Here is a 24,592-nt window from a genome sequence, read left to right on the forward strand (position 1 = left end):
ATCCTATTCATTCTGTTTCTCTGTCTCATAGCTTTAGCACTCTCTCACACACACACACACACACACACACACACACACACACACTCAAATACACACACACAGGCTTTCATTCTCACATTCATTTACACTCTTAGAAAACATTTTGTCCTTCTGTCTGTTTTTGTCCTTTTGTTGTTGTCTAACCCTAACTTGCTTACACTCACAAATCACAAATGTACAAAGCACACAGCATTGCCTTTGAACACACACCTATCCCCTCCAACAAACACACCTGCGTATACAGAAGCATAGCATCAGGCTGCTGCATTGTGTGACTCGTGCACCATTGTGTGGCACACAAGCATGTGCAGATGTACTGTATAGAAGTGGTAACACACAGACATACATACATAACATCTACCTATAGACAGATATTTCCCCTCCCCCGTTTCTCTCATGTTGAAGGAGTGAATAGAAGAAGTGAAGAGTTTAATGGTTATGTGACCTGTATATGGTTGACACACAAAGTGACATACATTTTGGGGTCTCTCTTAGCTGCTTGCATTCTCTACAGTGAACGGGTGAATGGTGTGCATGAAAGTGTTAAAGAAATGAGTGATTGGAGAAGGGAAGTGAAGTGTCTTTTGCCTCCTCTCCTAAAGCTGTAATGAGGCCTCGGGGAAGATGCTGAGGGCTCTTCACACAACTCATAAAGAGTCTTTTAGGCCTTTCGATAGTTGGCCCCTTTTCAGCGTCTGTGTGGGAAAGCTCTCAGAGAAATAAATGCTTGTTAGAAATCATGTCAAAGCAAAAACAACTGCAGCAGAACACATTCTACATCCAGATAAACTGTTGTTTAGGTGTTGGTGAACAAAAAAGAGTAAAATCACTAATTTGTGATAGATAGATAGATAGATGATAGATAGATAGATGGATAGATAGATAGATAGATGGATGGATAGATAGATAGATAGATAGATAGATAGATAGATCCGATTAGATAGATTCCGTACAAAAGCTAAGTCTAAAAATGACACTTTTACAGGGGGTTATGTGCTGCACATATGTTACTGCCCATTTCCAGTTTTTGTGCTAAGCTAACTGGCTGCTGGATGTAGCTTCATATTTACTGTGCATGGCAGTGGTATTAATCTTCCCATCTAACATCTGAGGTTTCAGTTTGGCCATGTTTGATTCAGCATTTTTGAGTGAGTAAATAATATTGTACCGCATGTCATATTCATGTTTTGGTAGTGTTAAGCTTCAGCTACATCTGCACATCAATGCTTATGTCAAACATATTAAGATTAAATTTTATACTCAAGGATCTTCCCAGCCATTGGATATTTTAAACCTGTCTACACCCACACTCCTGCAAAATCAATGTTTACACTGGCTTCACAGTTTATCTTAATACCTGCTTTGAATGACAATCAACATTCCTCTCCTCTCTGATACAATCTAAACCCGTGTTAACCTGTCTACCCCGTTTGCTGTTCGCCCCATTTTAATCTTTTTAATCAATATTTTTTCAGTCACGGCACTGGAATTGCAATTTCAATCCTGAAAATATTCCATTTAGAAAACAAGCGTGTTAGCTTGATTTAACCTAAAAACATTAATAATAGCATAACCTTTCACTTGCGTTTTATTTAAGTTTTACACAAGTTGTATTGAATAGAGGAGGTTGGCTAGGGTCTGGGATTTTCCTTGTAAACATTAATTATGATCCACAAAAAACCAAGTACAAGCACTGAATTAACATTTTATTTAATGCAGTATTTCTCTCCTTTTTTCCGTTTTTACCTTACCTATCCTCCCATTAGATGTCCCACAGCAACATTCAGCAACCTCCAGAGAAGGAGCATGCACATAGCTCAATAACAATGAGTTGATTTTACAAGTATGAAGGCAGAGTTTGAGTTTTCACATGCTAGATTTAGCTAAGTTAGTAAAACATTGGTCCATTGAAGCAGCTTGGGAAAATGTTTATAGAGAAGGCCTTTGCTAACATAATTCTCAGGGACTGACTACTGACCAGGCTCCATGGTAACTGGTTTGGAGTTGACACAAAAACATTTTTTATGTTTAAAGATGGATTTAACAAGAAGGCAGAGGTTACAGAAAAATGTCCACAGCCTACTTGCATAAGAACATTTAATCTATTTTCTTTTTTTGACAAGCTACCAGCCAAAATGTCCTCCAATTAAAACTAAGATGTAACTATTGTATGTGGGCGAGCTTTAAAAGTCCAGTCACACCATGTTAGGGCACAACTAAAACAATCCATGTGATGAGCAGTGTTTCTATTGAAATAATAGATTGTGTTGCAATAGTTGCTATTTTGAATGCTGATGTGACCGGGTCTTAATCTTAATTCTCTTATTCTCTTAAATTAGCTCGTTAATTGCATTCACCTGGCAAAAACAATGAAGTCACCTGACACACGGACCTTCCCAGCTCACAGATGTTAAGACAATTGTGATTGGTTTATAGAAATGCAAACAACCCCAGAGCATTTTTTCTTCATATCCTAAACTATATCTGTGGTGCAGCCAGACCTTACTTCACAGCTCTGTGGAGATACAGTGTGAGACCAATTTTAAGAGGAACCGCTTGCAGAGCATCTCCCGGGTTGAAACATGTGGTATTCACCTAAAAGTAACTGTGTTTCTAGAATCTTTGTTTAGTCACATCAAAGATTTCTTGGCAATTATTAGAGGCAGCCTGGTCAATCATAATAACAATGCAGTTGTAAGTAGGGTCATTAAATTGCTTTGTTGTGCACTCAGTTTGTGGTCTTATTCCCACAATGGAGTATTGATTTCAGATTTCAGAGTAGGTCCAAATGCACCGGAAGGTTTTTTTGTCCAGTAATTCTATCTGAAATGAGACATCAGCTGTTGAACAAGTCTAATATTCCACAATGATTGCAGAAAATTGTAATAAATGACGGCGTTTTAATACTGGTAGCAATGACGTTTAGCCTCTGTTTCACAAAATGGTAACACTTCTGTCAACTGGCTCTTTTATACTAGAAATTAAAAAAAATAGTATTTTAAATAATGAATGCTCAGGATTTTGTAAATTAGGTAAATTATATTATACATTTACATTCATCATAAAAAAGAATACCAGCAACTGTCTCTCTAAAGCCACAATTCAATACTGTTATGTTTTACATTGTCTTTGGTAATTCAGTGATCCAAGCTCTTCTTTCACTTGGTTCCTTTTCACAAGACTATAACAAATGTTTGTGATTACGAAAGAGAATAATCGTATTGAACGTGAAGTCAATATTGGTTGTAATCACAGTCATAAAGTTACATTGTTGTTTTGTGTTTTAGTGGCTCTAGCAGTACAGACATTTTGTCAGTGTATTGATCTGTGTCTGTTAAGGCTGATTGAGCATAATAGAGACTAATAGAAAATTACTTTATTACATACACACACACACACACACACACACACACACACACACACACACACACACACACACACACACACACACAGCCAAAGCCAGACACAAATAGATACAATATACAATTGAACAGAACTCGCGAGCAACCAGACACAAAAATATACATCAAGAGAGACGTTTGTTTTTACTTAGTTTACATTCACAAAAGTGTGACCTTGTGGGTAACATCTCAAACCAAAAGATCACCTTATTTATTTTATATCATGACGGATAACACAGAACACTCAGACACTTGGGATACAAATTAAGATAAGACCTTGAACTTATAGGTCACAGGTTTGGTGAGCATTCAGAGTTTTGATTTGTCATCTTGATCCACATACAAACATCGCTGGCCACATGCTCACAGTAGCCAAGTTTGTTTTTTACGTTTGCACCATTTAGATTATTTTTCTGTCATGTGGGACAAATCCGATATGAAATATAACATATATTATATGCAATTTGGTATTTATTTTGTTATTTTTGTCAGATACTGAAAAAAGTTGTAACTTTGTTGTCTGAAGCTTTTTTATAGTAGTTATTTATTACTTAACGTATTCGTCATGCCCGGCTTAATATCCAGGATCTTAAAAGTAGAGCAGAAAATATATTGACCTCCGTGAATAGCCAGTTAATCTTGTGGATGTGTGTGTTTCTGTGTGCATGAGGGAGGAAAGATTGACAAGTAAGGCTTTGACCTCAGCGTGTAGGCTGCAGCAAAGACACATATGATAACATCAATCTTTTTCTCTCTCTCACACACACACACACACACACACACACACACACAAGCACGCACAAACACAAGTGATAGCATCACCCTTTTGGGTTGCCTCTAAAGAGTCTCCTCCATCACTTACTGCAGAGGCCCATTTACTGCAACAGAGAGACCACTGCATTGAAACCACGCACAGACACACACACACATGCAGACATTCTTAAGCATGTACTGTAACATGCTGACTCTAGAATACACACTTAATTGTAACGCACACACATACGGGCATGTATACGCACACATACACACACACATTCAGGGATCATGGATCTATCCTGCAATAGCACTGCAGCGGTCACTGCAGCCTATCTCAAATTAAAATGAAAGAATAGAGCTGAATAGGCATTTTGTAATAGAAATAGTGTGTGTCACAAACAGTGTTGGACCAGTCCTTGAGCCTTTTTTTACTGTGACTGCAAAAACAAAATGTGATTATTTATCTTTTTCAAACAGGCTTTTCTCTAATAGTTAACATGCAGGGCAACGGGCTTCCAGTAAAATGTGGGCTTTAAAAATTGGCTAAATCTGTATTAGAATCTATACATATGATGAGTTTTTAAATTTTATTAGGAGGAAGATATATAAGAAAAAGAGTAAAAAACATTACCCACCTTTAAATGAATGACAGAACAAAGACAAACAACAAGACATATTTGCTCCTTCAACCAACTTATTTGACCAATAAATCATGAATCTTTAACTCTGTGGCTCCACACAACTTCAGAATATGAAGCAATATTAACTAAAACATATGCCATTAAAGAGAAGAAAAATAAAGCTTTCTCGCTCAAGGCATAACGTCACTTTGGAAACAGTTGCAACACAGGATGCTAACACAGTACACAAAGTATTTTCCTAACCATATAGCATCAGTTGTGAAACATTTGTAAATGGGACCGCGACCGCATGGCCAATGTTCCGGTTTGTGCTGTGTGATTGTGTGGTGGAAGTACAGTATGGAGTGTTGGGATCTGTCAAGGCTGCAGGATTATAAAGTTTAGACATAAGGTCGAGTGCAATACCAGTGGAATATCCCCATCTGGACCAATCCAATTCTTTACACTGTAAAACCAACGACTTGAAGCATACTGGTTTAGAGATTCACATGTGTACAGAATGCTATTTCCCTTTAGTTTGTATCACTCCACCAGCTTTTAGCACTCCATTAAAACAATTTGGAAATTTCTTTCAGTTTTAAAATACACCTACAACTTTAAAATGACATGTTTCATACCATATGTATGTTTTGGGGGCAAACAGCACGTTTTTGTTGTGTTTGAGTTAGTACAATTTGTTAGTGATTGCACAACATGAAAGGCAAACTATGACACATTCAAGTACTTTGTATCACTGTATCTGTGCCATGTTAAACGGTGAACTTTCTGCCATGGTTGCTGTCTTTGCCAAAGTGCACTTTTTTTTAAACAAATCCAAGAGCATCTACGATTTTTTAAGAGTGCAGCCATGGCCAAGGGGGGTGTAAAATGAGCTGGGGGAAAAACAGCCACAATATAAAACATAGTTGTAGATTTCTAAATGATGTTTTTAGTGTTTATCTTGGCTTAAATAAGTCTAGTCACTACTTTATTAAAGCAGAGAGATGTGGACCGGACCGGGAGTGAGTGGGAGAAAAACTGACGGGGAAATTGCAGGGGGAAATTATTGTTATTTCACAATTAAATTATATACACTGGGTGGAATCACCCCTGACAGGGCTGACCATAGCAGCACTCCTAATGTGTGTGTAAGTGTGTGTATATGAGAGTGAGTGTGAAACTTTATCCGTCTACCAAGGCCACTGAGGCTATACTGGCAGGGAGGGGAATGTAGAAAGAGAATCGGAAAGAAAGGGAATTAAAGAGAAAGAAAAGTAGTAACATCAACAGAGGGAAGCAAGAACAGTCTATTTTAAGGCTGAGTGGGTGTTAGTAAAAACATAGTAAACGCCCGGTAATGAGCCATTTTTGAACACTGTGTAAAACAAACCATCCTTGATTTTTGTCAGTGAAATCCAAACCTTCACCATGGTCACACTATATGTTCAGGCACAAACATATTTCAGATGCTGTTAAAAACAAAACAAATCCTCATCCGGAATTTGGGCTATTTTTCAGAGAGAAAGCCGACCTTGTCCTTGTCTGAACGCATTAAAAACACATTGTCAAACGTGAAAAATGAATGGGTTTCTGTTATAAAAAAATGACCGCTCAGTCTTCATTCATCCTGAAACAATGACTCTTTGAACACACAAGGTTTCGGGTGATATGTAAAGTAAACTAGCCCTATTTTCTATCCAGTGAAATTAATGATCCATGAAACTTGGGCAAAAACAAAGCAAATGGTTGCACTGGCTTGTGTTAATGTTGGCTCCCACAAGCCACCAGAAAAACTGTACTGTAGTACAAATTTTAGAAATCCCTGTATTCCTAAAGTAACAAGGATCTCTCATTTACTGATGTTTTCAATGTTGACTTTGTACTGTAAAAATCTGACTTCAAGCCATTTGGACAGTCTCACAAGATACAATAAGGGGTCATTATGTTTTGCTGTATAATGTTGTATTTCTGCCTAAATCAATTGGGAAATGTTTATTTATTAATTTGTTTATTTTTATTGTTTTTATTTAATTATTTGCACCTCTGGCACAAACATAGGAGTTCATTTGCATTATCTTACAATTCTTTGCTTCAGTCTCTAACAGTGGCAGTAAGAGGAAAAAAGTGGAAGAAACTTTCATCATTAACAACAACAACACATTTTAAGGTCAAAATTGTGTTAAATATCTAAGATTTTGGGGTAAAAATCTGTAAAAACAAAACAAAAAGACTGAGCCTAATGCATAGCCTACAGTGCTTTTAAAGATGATAACTAAAACATTGGCTCGATTTTTCACATCATGTTCACTGCATTATGACCACATAATGCCAGTTGTATGTCTTTGTCAAGTCTGTATTGCAGTATTGTAATTTCTGTGTGCATTGCTGAAGTCATGAGGGACCTGCTTGTGTTCTCATATATATCCCCCACCCCTCGAGTGTTTTGTATATGCAGCTTTTCCAGCTTGTACGAGTCTGTTAATGCAATCTGAATCCCCTGTGCATCGCTTCAGTGGTATAGCTGTCCTTTTTCTTCTTTGCTCTCATTTCTGTCTCCATTTCTGTACATGAAAATCACAGAGAATCAATAGGCATTGAGTTTCTTCAACACTTGGGATTGCTTGTGTATCTGTGTTTGTTTTTAAATACCTTTTTTTTTTTTTTATTCCACGTTGGGACAATACTAAATATGAGACAGAGTCTAGTTCATGAGAGAGCTAATAGTCAGAGACAGCAGTGGCCGGCATATAAGTCCGAAATGGAAGAAGCAGAGATCAAGCACATGTGTTAATGTGTGTGTGCTTTCGTATTAATAAATAATAAGTTAAAACTCAATGTGATGACTTGGCACAATAGCGGCACCATGGGCAGAAGGTCTTGATTTTCCATGTGTTGCAGTTTTGATGATGTTGAAAACAGAACCAGCGATGCTTGTATGATTTCAATTCTAATTGAGTAAATTGTATGTATATAACCCAGAATTACAAATTTGCCTTAGTGGGTTTTACAATCTCATCATTATCTCTACATTATTCATTCTGAGACCCTCATTTCAGATAAAGAAAACCAAAGGAACAATCTCTGTTCTAGGAAAATACATTCTGTTCTTTAATAATTAAAAGACATGTATTGTTTCAGGCATTTATAAATGTTCCTATGTTGAACTAAATTACTCAGCTAAATTCTTTATTTCATCCACAGAAGTGAACTTGAACAGTGGTAAACAAGTAAAGTTTATATTTTACCAAGATAAGTCATCATGCAGAGCTTTAAACCACTAACATGTATTTTTTATTCCCTTTAATTTAGTTCAACAGTTGTTTTGGGATTGTACAGTACACTATAAGATTAAAAAGAAAAAAAAATGTATTTTTAAACATCATGAGACCAGTGTTTCCCTAAAAACAAAGCAATATCTACTTACCACTTATCTCAATCATTATTATGAGGGATTTTCCTTACTCAGATTGTTTAATTGGAATAATTTTCTAGAAGCTGAGGGGATAGAACTATCCAGTACTTCAAAAGAAAATATATTATAGAAAACCCTAAAAAATGTGTTTTTGGTGTAGGGGAATATATTTTTGATTAGTTGCTTTTCTATTAGCTGTCCTAAGGTGGCTCTCAGAATTCATCTTGACTACTGTGGGGAACACCACTGCCATGGAAAAAGGTTCTTGTAAACTTATTCAACCATGACTCACTCATCCCCAGACTTGGAGATTTGAGAGGTCAGGGACAAGGTGACAAGGACTCAAATCTACGTTTGGGATAGAATTTAATTTATTTTGCGTCACAGTTTAAACTGCCAGACCAAAAAGTGGCACCAGGGTCTTTTATTTTCTAACAGTCTGTTTTTCTCTTTCCTCCCCCTCTATACTATATTTTTCCATCCAGCACCCTCAACAACAACAACATCACCCTCATCCCGCTGTCCAGCTTCAACCACATGCCCAAGTTGCGGACACTGTGAGTATAACACTCAATCACACACACGCACACACACACACACACACACACACGCACAGAAAACTACTAACATATACTACAAATGCTCACACACGCGCACTCTGTGGTTGCACATTAACACATACACACATGTTCAGAGATGCATTATTGCTTACTTACATGCAAACCGAGTATGTAGAGACATGCACTACGCACACACAAATAATGTTTACGTTCAAGTTCACTTTCATACACACACGCCACCAACACACACAGCATGGTAGCGGGGTCTGTATGTGATCATCTAATCATGCCATAATAAGAGACCAACTCTTCTATTGTTTCATGACTGTGAATAATCATATGGCCATTACACACAAACACACACACACACACACACACACACACACACACACACACACACACACACACACACACACACACACACACACACACACACACATTTGAGTAATTGCAACCAAATGAATACCACAAGAGAGACTTGTTTATGCTCTATAGTTCAATCTTCTTTGATTCTGGAGAAACCTCCTACACTGATGTTACTGATGTGAGCCACCGCACGCCACACACACACCACACACACACACACACACACACACACACACACACACCAATATGAACCCCACTTAAAATCATCCTTTCTGATTAATTAGAAAGGTTCTTTTTGAGATCTTACAGTTGCCAAGGCGATGGCACGTCATCTCAAGAGAGACTACCCATAATCCTGTGGGGCTGTTTGAGAGGCAGACCATTGGTTGCATTCCTGCTGGCCACACTGGGGTTGAAATCTGCCAAACCAGCATGCATAGAATGGGATTTCCTCCCCAAATTACCAGACACTACATAACATTCATAAATAGGGTTTTTCTAAAAGCATTCAGCATTACAGTCACAGAAGGCCATTTATCTTTTACGACCATTTTTTCTGTTCAACTTTTGAACGGCATCTTCCCTCAACAGCCATTCATGTGGCAGGGTTTCTGTATTTCCTGCATACTATTGCAACTCTAGTGGCAATACAGCTTGAAATAAGCCTTTAAAAAATTGGATTCAGGCAGCAGCACAGCTACGCAGTTGCCAGCAGATTGAGGACAGAGTTACCAATATCCAATATCTTTTAAACAGAAGCCCTCATCTGCTTCTGTTTTCTGTCAAAAGTGAGTGACTGCCACCTCTGATTTCCTCTTTTGTCCTTTTTTCTTTCCTCCTCTTTGCTATGTGTGCATCCCATTTCCCCTTTCTTGTTTTTGTTTTCCTTATTTTTCACATCTTCCTCACCACAATCTTTCTTTTCTTTTCAGCCTCTCCTTTCATGAATTTTCTGGTTTCCCTATAACACCACTCTTTCGTACTTTTTTGTATTTCTCTGATATTTTCATCACACATGTCATGTTTCCCTTTGTGTTCTCCTTTTTACTGTCATCAGCTCTTTTTGTTGCTCCTGCTTTCTTTTTAAACATCTTCACTGGTTCACCTTTCTCCTCCTCGTTGCTATAATACATTTTGTTCCTTCTTTTCCACCCTCAGATCACAGTATTGAATATGCTGCTTTTATAAAAACAACTTATTCAATCAAATGTTTAGAGATGTCCTTGATTTGATTAGCGGGGAAGTTTGAGAAGTCTGTCTGTGTGTGTGTGTGTGTGTGTGTGTGTGTGTGTGTGTGTGTGTGTGTGTGTGTGTAGAAACATCTTTTTAAATAAAATAGCGTCCCCTGTCATCTAATATGTGACTTCTCCATATGTCTTTTGAAAATATTCAGTTAATGTTTTGTTTTCATTCTTTTTCATCCATTCATCTTTTCCTCTTCCCTCCCTCTCATTTTTCTCTCTTTTTCTGCTGTATTCAATCTATTCTATTAGCAGTAATGATATCACCTCATGGTGTCGCTCATTCAGAAACTTAAACCAATGAAAAGATCAGAAATCCCACTGCTTCTATCTGTGTGTGCATGCACTGTAACCCTCTGGAGCAAATACTAAGAATAAACACACACACATTCACAGAAACGCCAGCACGTTGTCCTTAGTCACCCTCAACCACTGACTTACAGCTACACTCAAATACAGTCCCACCACACAACACACACACACACACACACACACCACCACACACACACACAAATACAGCACACTCTCCATACCCCCTGCCTCTTCCCATTCTCCCCTGTGTTTTAATCCTACTTGTCAGTAATTAAGGCTGAGCCGGGGGTGGGCCGAGACGTGGCTATCTCCATGCGGGGGTTTGACTATAAACTGGATTTATAATGGGAGAGCAGTATTAAAACCCACTGCCCCCGCTGCTAGCATCAATGAGCCCATCTCTGTTCCATAACAGGATTTGTCCTCTGCTTTATTACAAAGGGAGCAGGTCTTCTGAAAGGCTAGATATCCCGGCTGGCATATAATACGCTGACAAGACATTCTGCTGTTCATCCACCCTCCTTCCTCTCATCTCTCTCTCTCTCTCTCTCTCTCTCTCTCTCTCTCTCTCTCCTCTCTCTCTCACTCTCCTTCTCCTTCTCCTTCTTTTCTAAGGTGTCACATCCAACCAGTGCATCCCGTAGTGAGTCTCAGCGCTGTGAAACGGCACCCGATGCGATATATATTAAGTTGTAGCATTCAATTAATGCTACAGGTGAAATTTAAAAAGAAGGGATCTAGAGGCTAATGGATCTAAGATGCATTCCATGTAATAAAAACATTTCCAGACACACTCACTGTAGCTACCCACTTTGAAATCAAGACAAAATAACCAAAAATACTCAATGAAAAACTCAATTTGTTTATTTGCTCCATTATTTCTCCTCTTGCTCATTTTTTTCATCCATATCTCTCTTTGTATTAATGTCTTTTACATTTTAATTCTTGTCTCTTTTTGGTCTTGGTTTCCCTCTGTCTTTCTGAATAGGTTGTGATTTAGCCTTATGTGTCCTTCCTCCAAAAGGAGTCATATTGCCACAGACCTTGGGGAAATGAGAGTTGAGGATATTACTCTGTTTGTTTGTTGTTGGTGTTGTGTGTGTGTGTGTGTGTGTGTGTGTGTGTGTGTGTGTGTGTGTGTGTGTGTGTGTGTGTGTGTGTGTGTGTGTGTGTGTGTGTGTGTGTGTGTGTGTGTGTGTGTGTGTGTGTGTGTGTGTGTGTGTGTGTGTGTGTGTGTGTGTGTGTGTGGTGGTGTGTGTGTGTGGTTCACTTAAGCAACAGTCTCTCAATCCTGGCCAAGGATGCAAGCTGTGTGAAAAATACAACCTATTTGAATGCCTTAGCAAATACATTTGCTCTAACGGGCTGTTGTACTCAGTTTACCTTCATAGACTTTTTGAGAGACTTTTGCCTCTAGAAAATGCACATTTCAGAAAGGATAATGAATAATTTATTGTGTTCATTTCACTCACTCAAACTAATACATTTCTCCATTTCTCTCAGGCGTCTGCACTCTAACAGCCTCCACTGTGACTGCCACCTGTCCTGGCTCTCTGATTGGCTCAGGGCCAGGCGGGGCTTGGCTCCTTTCACCCAATGCATGGCCCCCGCCCACATGAGGGGCCTCAATGTCCCGGATGTGCAGAAGAAGGATTTTGTGTGCAATGGTGAGCTGACATTCATACACACCTACAACCGATTTTCAATTACATATCAAAGAGCATGGCTAAAGGACACACTGAAGCACCTTTCTAGTGATTATTGTGGCATCTTTCTTACATCAAGGTGGTAATGAAAAGGCATGCTTTTAGTTTCACCCACCACATATTTTAACTTGGCTGGAACAAAACTACTAAAAACAATTTTGGACAAAAGCCGCCCGTTTTTCACTCCATTGCAGCAACATTGAAATGGCTCATAACCTATATTACCTTAAGAGTAAAATTAAGCCCCTATAGTATTGCTTGACGTAGAAATATTCAGCAATACAGATACAAATATGAGTAGATTCAAGTGGAAGTTCTTGATCAAATCTAGTGTTGTTGATAGTAGAGACTCTGACCTAGAGGTCTACAATGTAATAAACATAAAGGCAATTATTACTGGCAGTGTTGTTATCATCTACAGACAGCTCAGCATTGAGTTTATAGTGCTGAATGAATTACACCATGTAGAGTGCGTAATCAGCTAAAAGGCCAGTATAAGAACAGTCGTGTTATCTGCAGATAGTATAGGCACTGTTTATAGGCCTCTGATTCAGCTCTCTGTTCTAATAGACTGTCAGCCTGTGCTCTCTTTATTAGCCTTTTGCCTTGTCTTTTCTGCCTACATGCTCCATGGCAGACCTCCTCTTCCTACTCTTTTCTCCATTCCCCTCCCTTACTGTAGCTGTCACTCTGTCTTTCTTTCTTTATCTTGTTCTTTCTTGACTTCATCCCCCCATAGAGAGAGATAGTTTCTGCCATTTCATTCACATGCATACTTTCACCAGATGATATGAAGTACTAATATTCATTTTTTATCGGAATTTCTTTGTGTTCTTGCCAAAAAAATGGGATGTATTCCTCAAATAATTGTATTCCTTGCAGAATGCAAATGGTTTTGGAATAACACAAAGACCCTCATGGGACACTAAAACTCCCCCCTGAAGCTGACTCTAATCTCATTGAAAAGAACTGGTATACGATAAATAATTTAAGGAATGAAACAGAAGCAAAAATCTGATTGCAGAATTTATAGTAGTAGAAGTAGTAAATGTAGCTGAAGGCATGGAGGAATTTCCTATTCTCCAACAAACCAACAAAAGCTATCTTATATTCAAACAAAGTAAAGCCAATATTCTGTCTGTATATTGCTTTCTACAGGTCCAGCACAGACAGAGTCGAGGGCTTGTGTTCCTCTGGTAGCCGTGTGTCCACTCAGCTGCAGCTGTAACAACAACATTGTGGACTGTCGTCGTAAAGGCCTCACTGAAATACCAGCTAACCTCCCTGAGGGCATCGTGGAAATGTAAGACTGCTTTATTTTACTTAAATGTTATGTGTAACATGCAAAGCACGTTTTACATATCAGTTACCTTTTAAATGTCTTTTCACACTTGTATTTTTGTTAGTTAGTATATTTCATGTGTTGACCTATTTAAAACTGTTTTCTGGTATATCATAAATCATATACCATATACCATATTTTTAACACATTTTAGACTGGGATGACTTGAGATTTTAAAGGGTGCCCTGACTGAAAAAGATTAGGTTGAGAAACGCTTTTCTAGTCTACTGAAGGAGGCATTTTGAACTATTTATGAGATCAAAAATAGCAATATCCACTTTGAATAAAAAGTACACTTTATAATACTTAATCCAAACACACACACACACACAAACACACACACACACATACAAACACACACACACACACACACATAAATACACAGTATGTGCTTACACACATCCCTATCGCCATTTAGAGTAAACCGGTCAAAAGTCAGTGAATTTTAACTTTGTGTACTAGCATCTCCATGGCTATACTTCCCATTCCAACTCACCTTTATTTACAAGCCTAAATTACTACCACAGGCAGCCTCTGTGCTATTTCAGTGTAAGCACATAAACATTCTCTGTCACAGACACACACACACACACACACACACACACACCTTTTCTCACAAACACACAGCACACTTAGTTTCACTGTAATCTTTAGATGCTTTGTGATCTTTAGATGCCTCTTCACCATGAACTAGACCTTACATGTAACCCAATCTGTGGCAGACTGTGAGTTTTACAATGGTATCTTGTTTCAGATTGCAGCAAAACCATCTTTTTTCTTTACACACTCATACACTTTGCCTCCTCTTCTATCTCCATCCTCCTTTCTGTCTCTAACACACATTTAAACACACATACACCACAGTGGGACGTGTTTAATATCCGTATTGATCGTTGTACCCTGTTTGTTCGTACAGAGGACGGCTGGTTGATTGCTCTTTGAGTAAGGGAGCATTCTCCCCCGCAATGCTATGCCAATATCGCTATACCTCCCCAGCATAAGTATTAGATTCACGCACATACACACCAATATACACGCAATTGTGCAGACACACCAGTTTTATATGCACATACAAAGTACAAACTTGGGCACAAATTACAGGTACACTCACAGTCTGGGAAGGTCAAGCACACACTCATACATGCAATGCCACAGGCACCATAACATATCTGATTAAATCTTGGAGACACACACAAACAGCAGTCACATTTGATCCATTTTAATAAATGTTGCTGCTGCAGCCAGAAACAATAGAGTATAATAGGATGATGTATTGTCAGTCCTCCAATACGGACAAAGTCATCTTTCTGCAAGGTGGTGGCATGGACCACTGTGTGCATGTGTGTGTATGGACACAGCATTCAACCGTGTGTGTGTGTGTGTGTGTTTGTGTGTGTATTAATCTCTCTCTTCAAGTCAAATACATTCATAAAGCAATTTAACAAAACAGATTTGCCTCAAGGTGTTTAACTTCATTAGAACATCAATTGTGTGTGTGTGTGTGTGTGTGTGTGTGTCTGTGTCTGTGTTTGTGCGTGTGTGCATGCATGTGTGTTCGCACACACTCATTCCATTGTGAACATGCTCACCTGCCAAACCCTTCTCCTGTTTCAGTTGCCGTTTACTTTATTCGCTGCCTACCCTTATAGATTTTTTGTATTGCCTCTTAAAATGTATTTCCTTTAATACATCCTTTGATATTGAGCCTCTAAATGTCTTTGACTCAACCTTGTTTTAAACCCCCTCAGATATAATTTGATACTGGTTGTGTGTGCAGATTGTCTCTGTCAATATCAGTACATCCTTGATTTATTTGACCCCTCAGTAAAAGTAAGGTGTTGTGGCTTGCCAGGGGCGGGAGGTGTGGGAATTTAGAATGGAACATTAGCCAAGAAACAGACACCTGTAAGGGTTGTGTTTAGGGCTGCAACTAACAATTATTTTCATAGTCAATTCATCTGTTGATTATTTTCTCGATTAATCGATTAGTTGTTTGGTGTATAAAATGTCAGAAAATGGTGAAAAATGTGGATCAGTATTTCCCAAAAACCCAAGAGGACGTCCTCAAATGTCTTGTTTTGTCCACAACTCAACGATATTCAGTTTACTTTTACAGAGGAGAGAAGAAATATTCACATTTAACAAGCTGGAATCAAAGAATCTTTACAAAATTACTCAAACCGACTAATCGATTATCAAAATAGTTGGCTATTAATTTGAAAGTTGACAACTAGTTGATTAATCGATTAATCGTTGCAGCTCTAGTTGTGTTGCATTCAAAGTCACGACCAATTACGCTTTCCATTTTAATAACACAGTTACAGGGTGGCAGTCACAAATGTGTAACCTTGTGGTGTAAACTTGGTGTAAATGTCAGTAGTTAAAGACAAATAGTGATACAAGATGAAGATAGATAGATTGACTGATTGACTGATTGACTGATTGATTGATTGATTGATTGACTGATTGATTGATTGATTGATTGATTGATTGATTGATTGATTGATTGATTGATCCACATGTATACACACATAGCAATCCCCCTCACCATCACCTCACAATTTCTATCAAGGGAGAATAGTAAAGAAAAGGAAAAGAGAGGGATGGAAAGTGGAGGTCAAGAGCAGGACAGGGTGGGGTCTTAAGAGGAGGAGGAGAGGAAGAAGAAAAGTGGATTAGTTCCCATTTATCATTCTGACAGCTGACCCTGTGGCTGGCCTTGGGACCTCACTGCATCCTCCTCGTCCTCCTCTTGAATTTCTTCTCTCCTCTACTCTGTTGCCCACTCTTTGCCACTCTTCTTAATTTCTCCATTGTCCTAATTTCTCACATCTTTCTTTAATTTTCTCTAATTTTGTGCTACACGCCATGGCCTTATATTCTCATCTCCTCTTCTGCCTCCTCTCCATTCCGTCACAAGGAGAGATGAGGCATGCATGAGCTACATAGATAAATGTGTTGCCTGGACCATCGGGAGATCAGAAACTAAACTACAGTACATTTCCCCAAAAGAGGGCTTTGTGCCTAGTTCTGATGGCTCCCCACATAATAATAGATAGAATACTACCAGAATGGTGTAATGAGTCTGCAATCTGCCAGAAAAAGAAATGTAATAAATTCCCTTTAGCCCCTAGCCTGAAACAGTTGAGGAATCTAATGTGTTCACAAATACAGTCTGAAGCATCTTAAGAAGAGTGTTGTGGCTACATCAAAGGAGTATATGAAATATTAAAGAATATGAGAAATTATGATTGGTAATAAGAAATTGTTTGTATATTGCTGTCAGTTGTAGTTAAACCATCTGCAAATTGTGCACAGAATCTGTATTTTACTGTGGTTGAGTGACAGAAAGTGTGATGTTGCCAGTTAGCTAGTTGTCAGTCTCTGCCATTGGTGACATTTATTTACATCGCTGCACCTAATGAATACTTTTGACCAGAGTCTTACTCAACAATTTTGGTCCCCAGTCCAGCTTTTGGTTGCTCTGATTCTCATGTTGGTCCCATGTAAGCTCTGCTGAACTTCAAAATTCATCTCAACGTTTCTCAGTGACCTTGACAGGCCCCTGCTACAAAGTGATGACCAACCTGCAGGAATATTTTGTAGATGTTGATTGGAACATCCACCTTGTGATCTTTTTGTGCACTTGTGCTTGGCTGAGGTTGTGCGGTAAACAGGACTCCATGATAACCAATGACTTTTCTGTCCTTGGGAAAATTCAGCATCAAAAGGAAAACAATTCATTTATAATCTCATGTTGAAGCTGAATTTAAATTGTATCATTGTATGTTTTAGAGGTAATGTGCTTGTTGAATTAATACGAAGGGATTGTTAAAGATCATCTAACTCGCTTTTTTCTCACCCCCTCCCTTCTCTCTCTCTCTTTCTCTCTCACTCAGTCGCTTGGAGCAGAACTTAATTAAAAGTGTCCCAGCAGGAGCCTTTTCTGCCTACAAGAAGCTCAAGAGGATGTAAGTCTGCCTGGCTTAACTGCATACACAGTCTCAACCACACACACACATACACTTGCGCCCAGTTGGCAATCATACAATGAACATGGAACTAACAGTCGCATAATGAGTTACTGATGGCTATAACATATATACTGTGAGCTATAGTCAAAAGTAGGGCATATTGATATTAAGTCCAAACCAGCATGCCCACACACACAAACCCAGTAATACTCTCACACAGTTCATCTCTTCTTGTCTTTTTTACATACACCCACAGACATAAAATTCACGGGTGAAAAAGTACCTTATAATGCAAATGGCTGAAAATGCCACACTTGCAGACTTGTGCATGAACTGCACTTAACAAGCCACTGTTTCCAGGTTCTCTCTCTCTCCTGTCGCTTCACTTATTTCCCTCGCTCTGTCTTCACTCTCTCTCTCTCTCTCTCTCCGTCTCATTGACATATACATTCAGTTCTTTTTACTTTCCTTTTTTTTAAACTCCTGTCCCCTTGCCTTGACCTCTACTGATGTATTCTCCCATGATCATTTGTCAGACAGTTCTAGGACACAGAGAATGAACCCCATTACTGTGTATTACAGTAATGCAGTTATCTCCTCTCACTCTCCCCCCAGTGACTTAAGTAAAAACCAGATTTCTGACATTGCTGATGATGCTTTCAGCGGCCTCCGCTCACTCACCTCACTGTAAGTATGACACACGAACAAGCAACACATGACACACGAACATGCAACACACACACATATCCAGACAGGAAAGTAATTGCGTTTCAAGACATTTAGCAAATAAAAATGTTGTTGCTGTCAATGTTGGACTACTGGACCGCTCTTTGTATTTGCTTGTGTGTGTGTGTGTGTGTGTGTGTGTGTGTGTGTGTGTGTGTGTGAGGGTGAATGTGATAAGAACATGAAGGACAGTTTAATTTAAATCAATCTGGAGCATGAAAATGAGACAGACAGACAAGAAGGGGTAGACAAGGTGAACTCTGGTGAACACATACACACCGAGTCAGTTGAACAGGAATGTCACTGAGAGGCACAACTTCTGTGACTTCTGAGGCTAGCTGAGGCGTGATAGCAAAATATAAAATTGCTCAAGTGAATTAAATTGCACATCTCTATCATGATTTCAGTTTTTAGTGATCAAATAAGATAAATGGTCCAAAAGTGCGTGCTTAGGGAGAAAAGACTTACCGGTATCACCAAAATGACTGGACTGGAACAGACAACTTCCCTTGATTGTAACACTCTTTCAGTTCTTGTCCCAAAAATAGTTTTCCAACCAGGTTCGTGTGACAGCTTTTTCATTCCGAGCACACACACACACACGTGTATGTATATATATATATATATATATATATATATATCATACTGTATGATGCAGAACAGTGCCCCTCTCAAGTGGCAGATTAGAGCAGAAATAATGTCTACAAAACAGCAAAGTATTCACTTTAGACCACATAAGCTTCAACATGTAAGGACAGCGTTGTAGACACTGTAACCTAAATGATGTTGTTTTGACTCTCCTGTGCAGGGTGTTGTACGGAAACAAGATCACAGAGCTGCCCAAGGGATTGTTTGATGGACTGGTTTCCCTGCAGCTACTGTAAGTACTGTCTGTGTGGTCTGTTGTTATGCATGTACCTGTGTGAATGTGTGTGGTCCCCCACAAAATGCTGAAATGCATTACATTCAGTAAATAATTCAGTAAACAAAATAAGATTATACACATAACTATGGTATGTACTACCCAGGTAACACTGTATTGTCGTAGACTTGTGTTAGTCGGGTCCAGTTTTCTTTGGAAAATGAATGAAGTGGCAACCAATAAACATGTGAAATTTAAAATAAAGGACAGCCTACACACTCATATGCTATTATTGCATGTGATTAATCAGCACAGAATAAAACTGCTCTGTAGCATAATTTAAGGTATGCATACAATTCTTTTTATCCTTAATATTGCCATTATGTTGGCTCCAACTTGGGCATCATAATGGTAAGAAGGTGTGGCTGTATTTGTGTTTAATGTTGTACTTAATGTTCCCTGATTAAGATAATTTGGTGACATGGCATCAGAGAGTCATATCCACAGTACATTACCCTTGTACCATGATCACAGCTAAGGCCAATTTTATGTGCTTCAATATACAATGTGGTGGTAATTTTATGAGGACGAGCAAATCTTGGAAATCATCACTATAAGCTGTAGCAACTATAGTAGAATCCCCTTTTCATGCATTAACCCTCCATCTGTCCTGCATGGTTTGTGTGTGTGTGTGTGTGTGTGTGTGTGTGTGTGTGTGTGTGTGTGTGTGTGTGTGTGTGTGTGTGTGTGTGTGTGTGTGTGTGTGTATATAAACAGAAAAGTCTTTATTAAGTGATTACCATGAACCAAATTGATGCACTGTAATACAAACTGTAAAGGTCTTTCTAACATTTAGTGTCTAAATGAATTAGAATTCCTCATGGGCACAGGTTCAAAATGCAGCAGTGGTTCAGCATGCTGTACAGATTTAGACTCCTATAACGGCTACATTGGTACTGTATGTGGCATATGGTCCTTGCAAATGCCGCAGTCCACTGCAGAAACAGCTAATGTTCTGGGCTTTTCCATCGTAAAGTGAAGCGAAGCAAAGAGAATGACGATGAGTGAATCTAACCCACAAACACCTTTTACAGGCTCAGGTGGATCATTGGGATGCATGGTGCATAGTCAGAGAGAGAGAGAGAGAGAGAGAGAGATATAGTGTGGGAGACATGAGGAAGAAGACAGATATGGAGAAACATAAATGCAGATATGTTTAGAAAAGAAAGTGAAGAATAGCTAGTGAGAGAGATGAAATTAAGGTATTTATTGGTATATAAGGTGATATTAACATTCAGTATCTCCTGATTGGAAAAGCATTTTCCTCTCATGTCTTGCCACATTATTGGTCAACCCCACACAGCAAGCATTGGGAGGATACGTGTTTTAATATTTCGCCACTGACAGAAAAAGTCAGTCAGTTTGTCAGGAATTTCAAGATGCTAGTATTCTCCCATAGTCTAATAATTGGGTCTGGTGAATAAAGCAGTATGTCAAGCTTCCATGACAAAGATGTGTTTATTCTTTACTGCTTTGTATAGCAACCAGTCTGCTGTTTATATTGTCTGCGCTGCTTTGTTTTACTGGTGCAGTTTCAAGAAATTAGTTCCCCCTGTGAGCTGCCTAATGAGGCGTGGATATGTCGCAGAGCAGCATGTGTGTGCGTGTATCTGCCTATAAGTGTGTGAGTGCGTGCGTGTGTGTGTGTGTGTGTGTGTGTGTGCGTACACGGGTTGTGGCAGTATAGCCATTCGTTAGGATGACTTGAGATGATTAGGCTGAGCTGCCATACCGAGCAACCACCGAGTTAGTCACCAGTCAGATAAAAAAAGAGAGGAGAAAGAGTGAAGAGTGTGAGAGGGACAAAGAATAACAGAAAAGAGTGTTTGTGTGATAAAAGAGTGAACAGATCGAGACGGAGACAGAAAAGAGGTGGAAAAACGAAAGGTAGAAGTACATATAGGCAAAAAGCTGTCAAATTGGCTATATTAGCTAATGAAGTGCAGATATGGAAGAGTGAGATGGAGGAAAGGGTGGAGGGGCAAACCTTTCCTGTCATTTACTTAATCCCTCTATCACAATTCTCATTTTCCTTTCTCACTGTCCTCCATTTTGCCTTCCAGCCTTTCACTTAATTCTATATCTGTGTCACTCAAAATTACATTTTCACCTTTCCCTTCACTGTCTCGACTGAGACATCCCCTTTCTTCTATCTCCTCTCTTCCTCTATTTTTCCTTTTTCCCCTCACCTTCTCTCTCCCATCAAAACAAGATATTACACTCGCACCCAACAGTACATATCCCCGTCCTTCTCCAGAAGAAAAAGTGAGAATATATAAAACCGTGATTTTCAGATGTATGTGTCACAGCCAGAACAAAATATAGTCATGACTGTGTGGAGAGGGTCGAAAAAAGGCTATAGGGAGGGACTGGGGAAGAAAAAGGGAGAAGAAGAAGAGGAGAAAAGTAGTGGTTTTGCAGTAGAGATGCATCAGGGAAAAACAAATTATGCGTTCATGTTTCGTTTGTCTTGTTTGTCTTGAGATAATACATGAACTAAAGAAGTAAAACAAATACAGATGAATAACAAATGACTGTTGCATATGTTCCAGGCTGCTGAATGCCAACAAAATTAACTGTTTGAGAGTCAACACCTTCCAAGACCTGCAGAACCTCAACCTGCTGTCGCTGTACGACAACAAACTGCAAACAATCAGCAAAGGACTGTTCGCCCCTCTGCGCTCCATCAAGACTCTGTAAGTATTGTCATGTTTTTAGGAGTTTTTCATAAACCCAGCTGCAACAATTTAAATTAATCTGCAACTATTTTGATAATTGGTTTATCGTCTCTATAGTTTTTCCATTAAAATAATGCCATATTTCAGGGCTTAGCAGGTTTTTTGTTGCAATATAGAAAAGACAGTTTTTTAAACCTTTTAAAAGACAAAACAATTAATCAAGCCTATTAAAAGATAAAATTGAAATAATTGTTTATTGCAGCCCTAGTTTTGATTCATTTAGTTATACATTGGTCTTTAAAGCTGATAATCCAGCCAGACAGAGGAAAGAGGACAACATACTTAGGACTACACACATCCCTGTGATGTTTAGATTGCTTGTTAAACAGGCGGTGTGTACAATACTTTAACTTTTTTTTCTTTAAAAGTTTTCCTTTTGATTGATTTAAACCTTCTTTATGTGGTGCTTTTTCTTTTCTCTGGTTAATCAATTAAGGCTATTGGTGTTCAACAGTTTGGATCAACAAATGTAAAAGCTTGATAGGTTTTGTTTGTATCATTCAGCTATTAGAAGAGTTGCAAAATGTTGCAAAGTATTACTAAAACGCATGACAACTGAGGCAACTAAATCAAAACTCATCTTTCTCTGTCCCTCTCAGTCATCTGGCCCAGAATCCCTTTATGTGTGACTGTCACCTGAAGTGGCTGGCAGACTACCTGTTTGACAACCCTATTGAGACCAGTGGAGCGCGTTGCAGCCACCCCAGAAGATTGGCCAACAAGCGAATCAGCCAGGTTAAAGGCAAGAAGTTCAGGTGCACAGGTAGGAGATGACTTCACACAGACACAACCAAACACAAGCAAACATGCAACAGCACATGAAACTAAGATCACACCAAATATTTGGAAAATCATCACAGTCATCTTAGCAAGATCAGTTCACTGTAAAAAAAATAAATAAAAAAAGTAAGACCGGCCATTTAGTGACATGAGATTTCCACCCGTCCTGTTCTCTACGATTGTGCCGAGCACATGTGATACATTTTTATCATGGAAGGTCTCAGTGAAAAGCAAGCCCTTAATGGTAGTGCTCTGCCCATGGAGCTAATCAAGATCGCTAGATTACAAATGCTCCTGAAGCTGGTTATGGCTGTCCTCTTTGCTTCAGCCCTTGCTCTCTGCAGTCCCATGCCTCTCCTTGCATCTCCTCTTCTTCTCTGGACCTGTGTGGACATTTTCGCTATTGGTGGGAAGTTCTCTGGTCCCATCCCCTTCCTGTGTGGATCTGCAGTTGTCTGTGTGCCTCTCCTATGCTGTGTGGACCCTGACCCCCTGACTGATTGGTGCAGCTCTCTGTTGCCCCAACTTCCTCCTGTGTGGACCTGCATTCTGATTGGTTCGTGCAGCTGTCTCTTGTGCTTGATCTAACCATGTGGCCCCGCCTACTGTGGCATCACATGGTTCCGTCAAGCGCCAGGGACCGCCGAGCACACACCCACCTGCCTCTCCCAGCCAAACACACGCCTTGGAGAAAAAATGAAGGGCTAAATATTTTAACTTGTTTGTTTGCATTTTGCATTGCATGTGTAGGGCTCCTGATACATGGGACTCTAACTGTAGTTTAAATAAGTAGGCATCAATAGGTAACAGTAATCTAACTAAAATATAAATTAACACCTATATCCACCATGAATGAACTGACAGCATACATTTTAGCTCAATTTTCTCCTACAGACTCTCCTACTTTTTCCTTTACCACATTAAGATTAAGAGAAATGCTTGTTAAAGTGCATTGACACCAGATTTTACTTCCCGTTCTTTTCAATGAAAAACAGGGCTAGACAGTCTTGCTTCTGCTTTAATCAGATTAAACTTTGACATGTGAATTCCCAAGGCTTTCCAATGTCTAGCCCCTGAACTCTCACTTACGTCATTTTGTGTCAATTAATTGTTATTATTAATTATTATTAATGTTTGTATTAATGCATGGCAAAATAATACATGCGGCAAGAGAGAGGGACGCTGCTTGGCTCTAGCAAGTGCAGGACAATGACAATGAGACTACTGACAATTAAGTCTTTGAAAAGTGGACACTCTTGCAGACTTCTGTGTTACCCCCCTGCCATAGTTTCTGCAGTTTACAGTTGTGCTCATAAGTTTGCATACCTTGGAATACATTTTGAAAATGTGACTCATCATGCAAAATAACTGTCTTTGGTTCAAGCATAGTGATCAAATGAAGACGTATCTTTTTATGTAGTTGTTTGGCTGCTTTTTAAACAATATTTATAACAGAAATAATCCAAATGGCCTGATCAAAAGTTTACATACCCTTGAATGTTTGGCCTTGTGACGGGCACACAAAGTGACACACACAGGTGAAAATGGCAATTAAAAGTTATTTCCCACACCTGTGGCTTTGTAAATTGCAATTACTGTCTGTGTATAAATAGTCCATGACTTTGTGAGCTCTCACGTGGATGTACTTAGCAGGCTAGATATTGAGCCATGGGGAGCAGAAAAGAACTGTCAAAAGA

At 39.1% G+C, this 24,592-nt stretch overlaps 1 protein-coding gene across 2 annotated transcripts in view; it reads left to right on the forward strand.

Moving 5' to 3' along the window:
* slit3 (slit homolog 3 (Drosophila)) overlaps window positions 1-24,592 on the forward strand; it is a 241,373-nt gene that overhangs the window by 163,240 nt on the left and 53,541 nt on the right. For both annotated transcript variants that reach the window (XM_032528032.1, XM_032528033.1), the window contains 8 exons: window positions 8,714-8,785; window positions 12,211-12,374; window positions 13,572-13,716; window positions 17,655-17,726; window positions 18,345-18,416; window positions 19,264-19,335; window positions 21,930-22,073; window positions 22,715-22,878. In XM_032528032.1, coding sequence (XP_032383923.1) covers window positions 8,714-8,785; window positions 12,211-12,374; window positions 13,572-13,716; window positions 17,655-17,726; window positions 18,345-18,416; window positions 19,264-19,335; window positions 21,930-22,073; window positions 22,715-22,878 — 905 coding nt within the window. The remainder of the gene's footprint in view (window positions 1-8,713; window positions 8,786-12,210; window positions 12,375-13,571; window positions 13,717-17,654; window positions 17,727-18,344; window positions 18,417-19,263; window positions 19,336-21,929; window positions 22,074-22,714; window positions 22,879-24,592) is intronic.

The sequence above is a fragment of the Etheostoma spectabile genome, chromosome 10 (genome assembly GCF_008692095.1).
Source record: "Etheostoma spectabile isolate EspeVRDwgs_2016 chromosome 10, UIUC_Espe_1.0, whole genome shotgun sequence".
Lineage (NCBI taxonomy): Eukaryota > Metazoa > Chordata > Actinopteri > Perciformes > Percidae > Etheostoma > Etheostoma spectabile.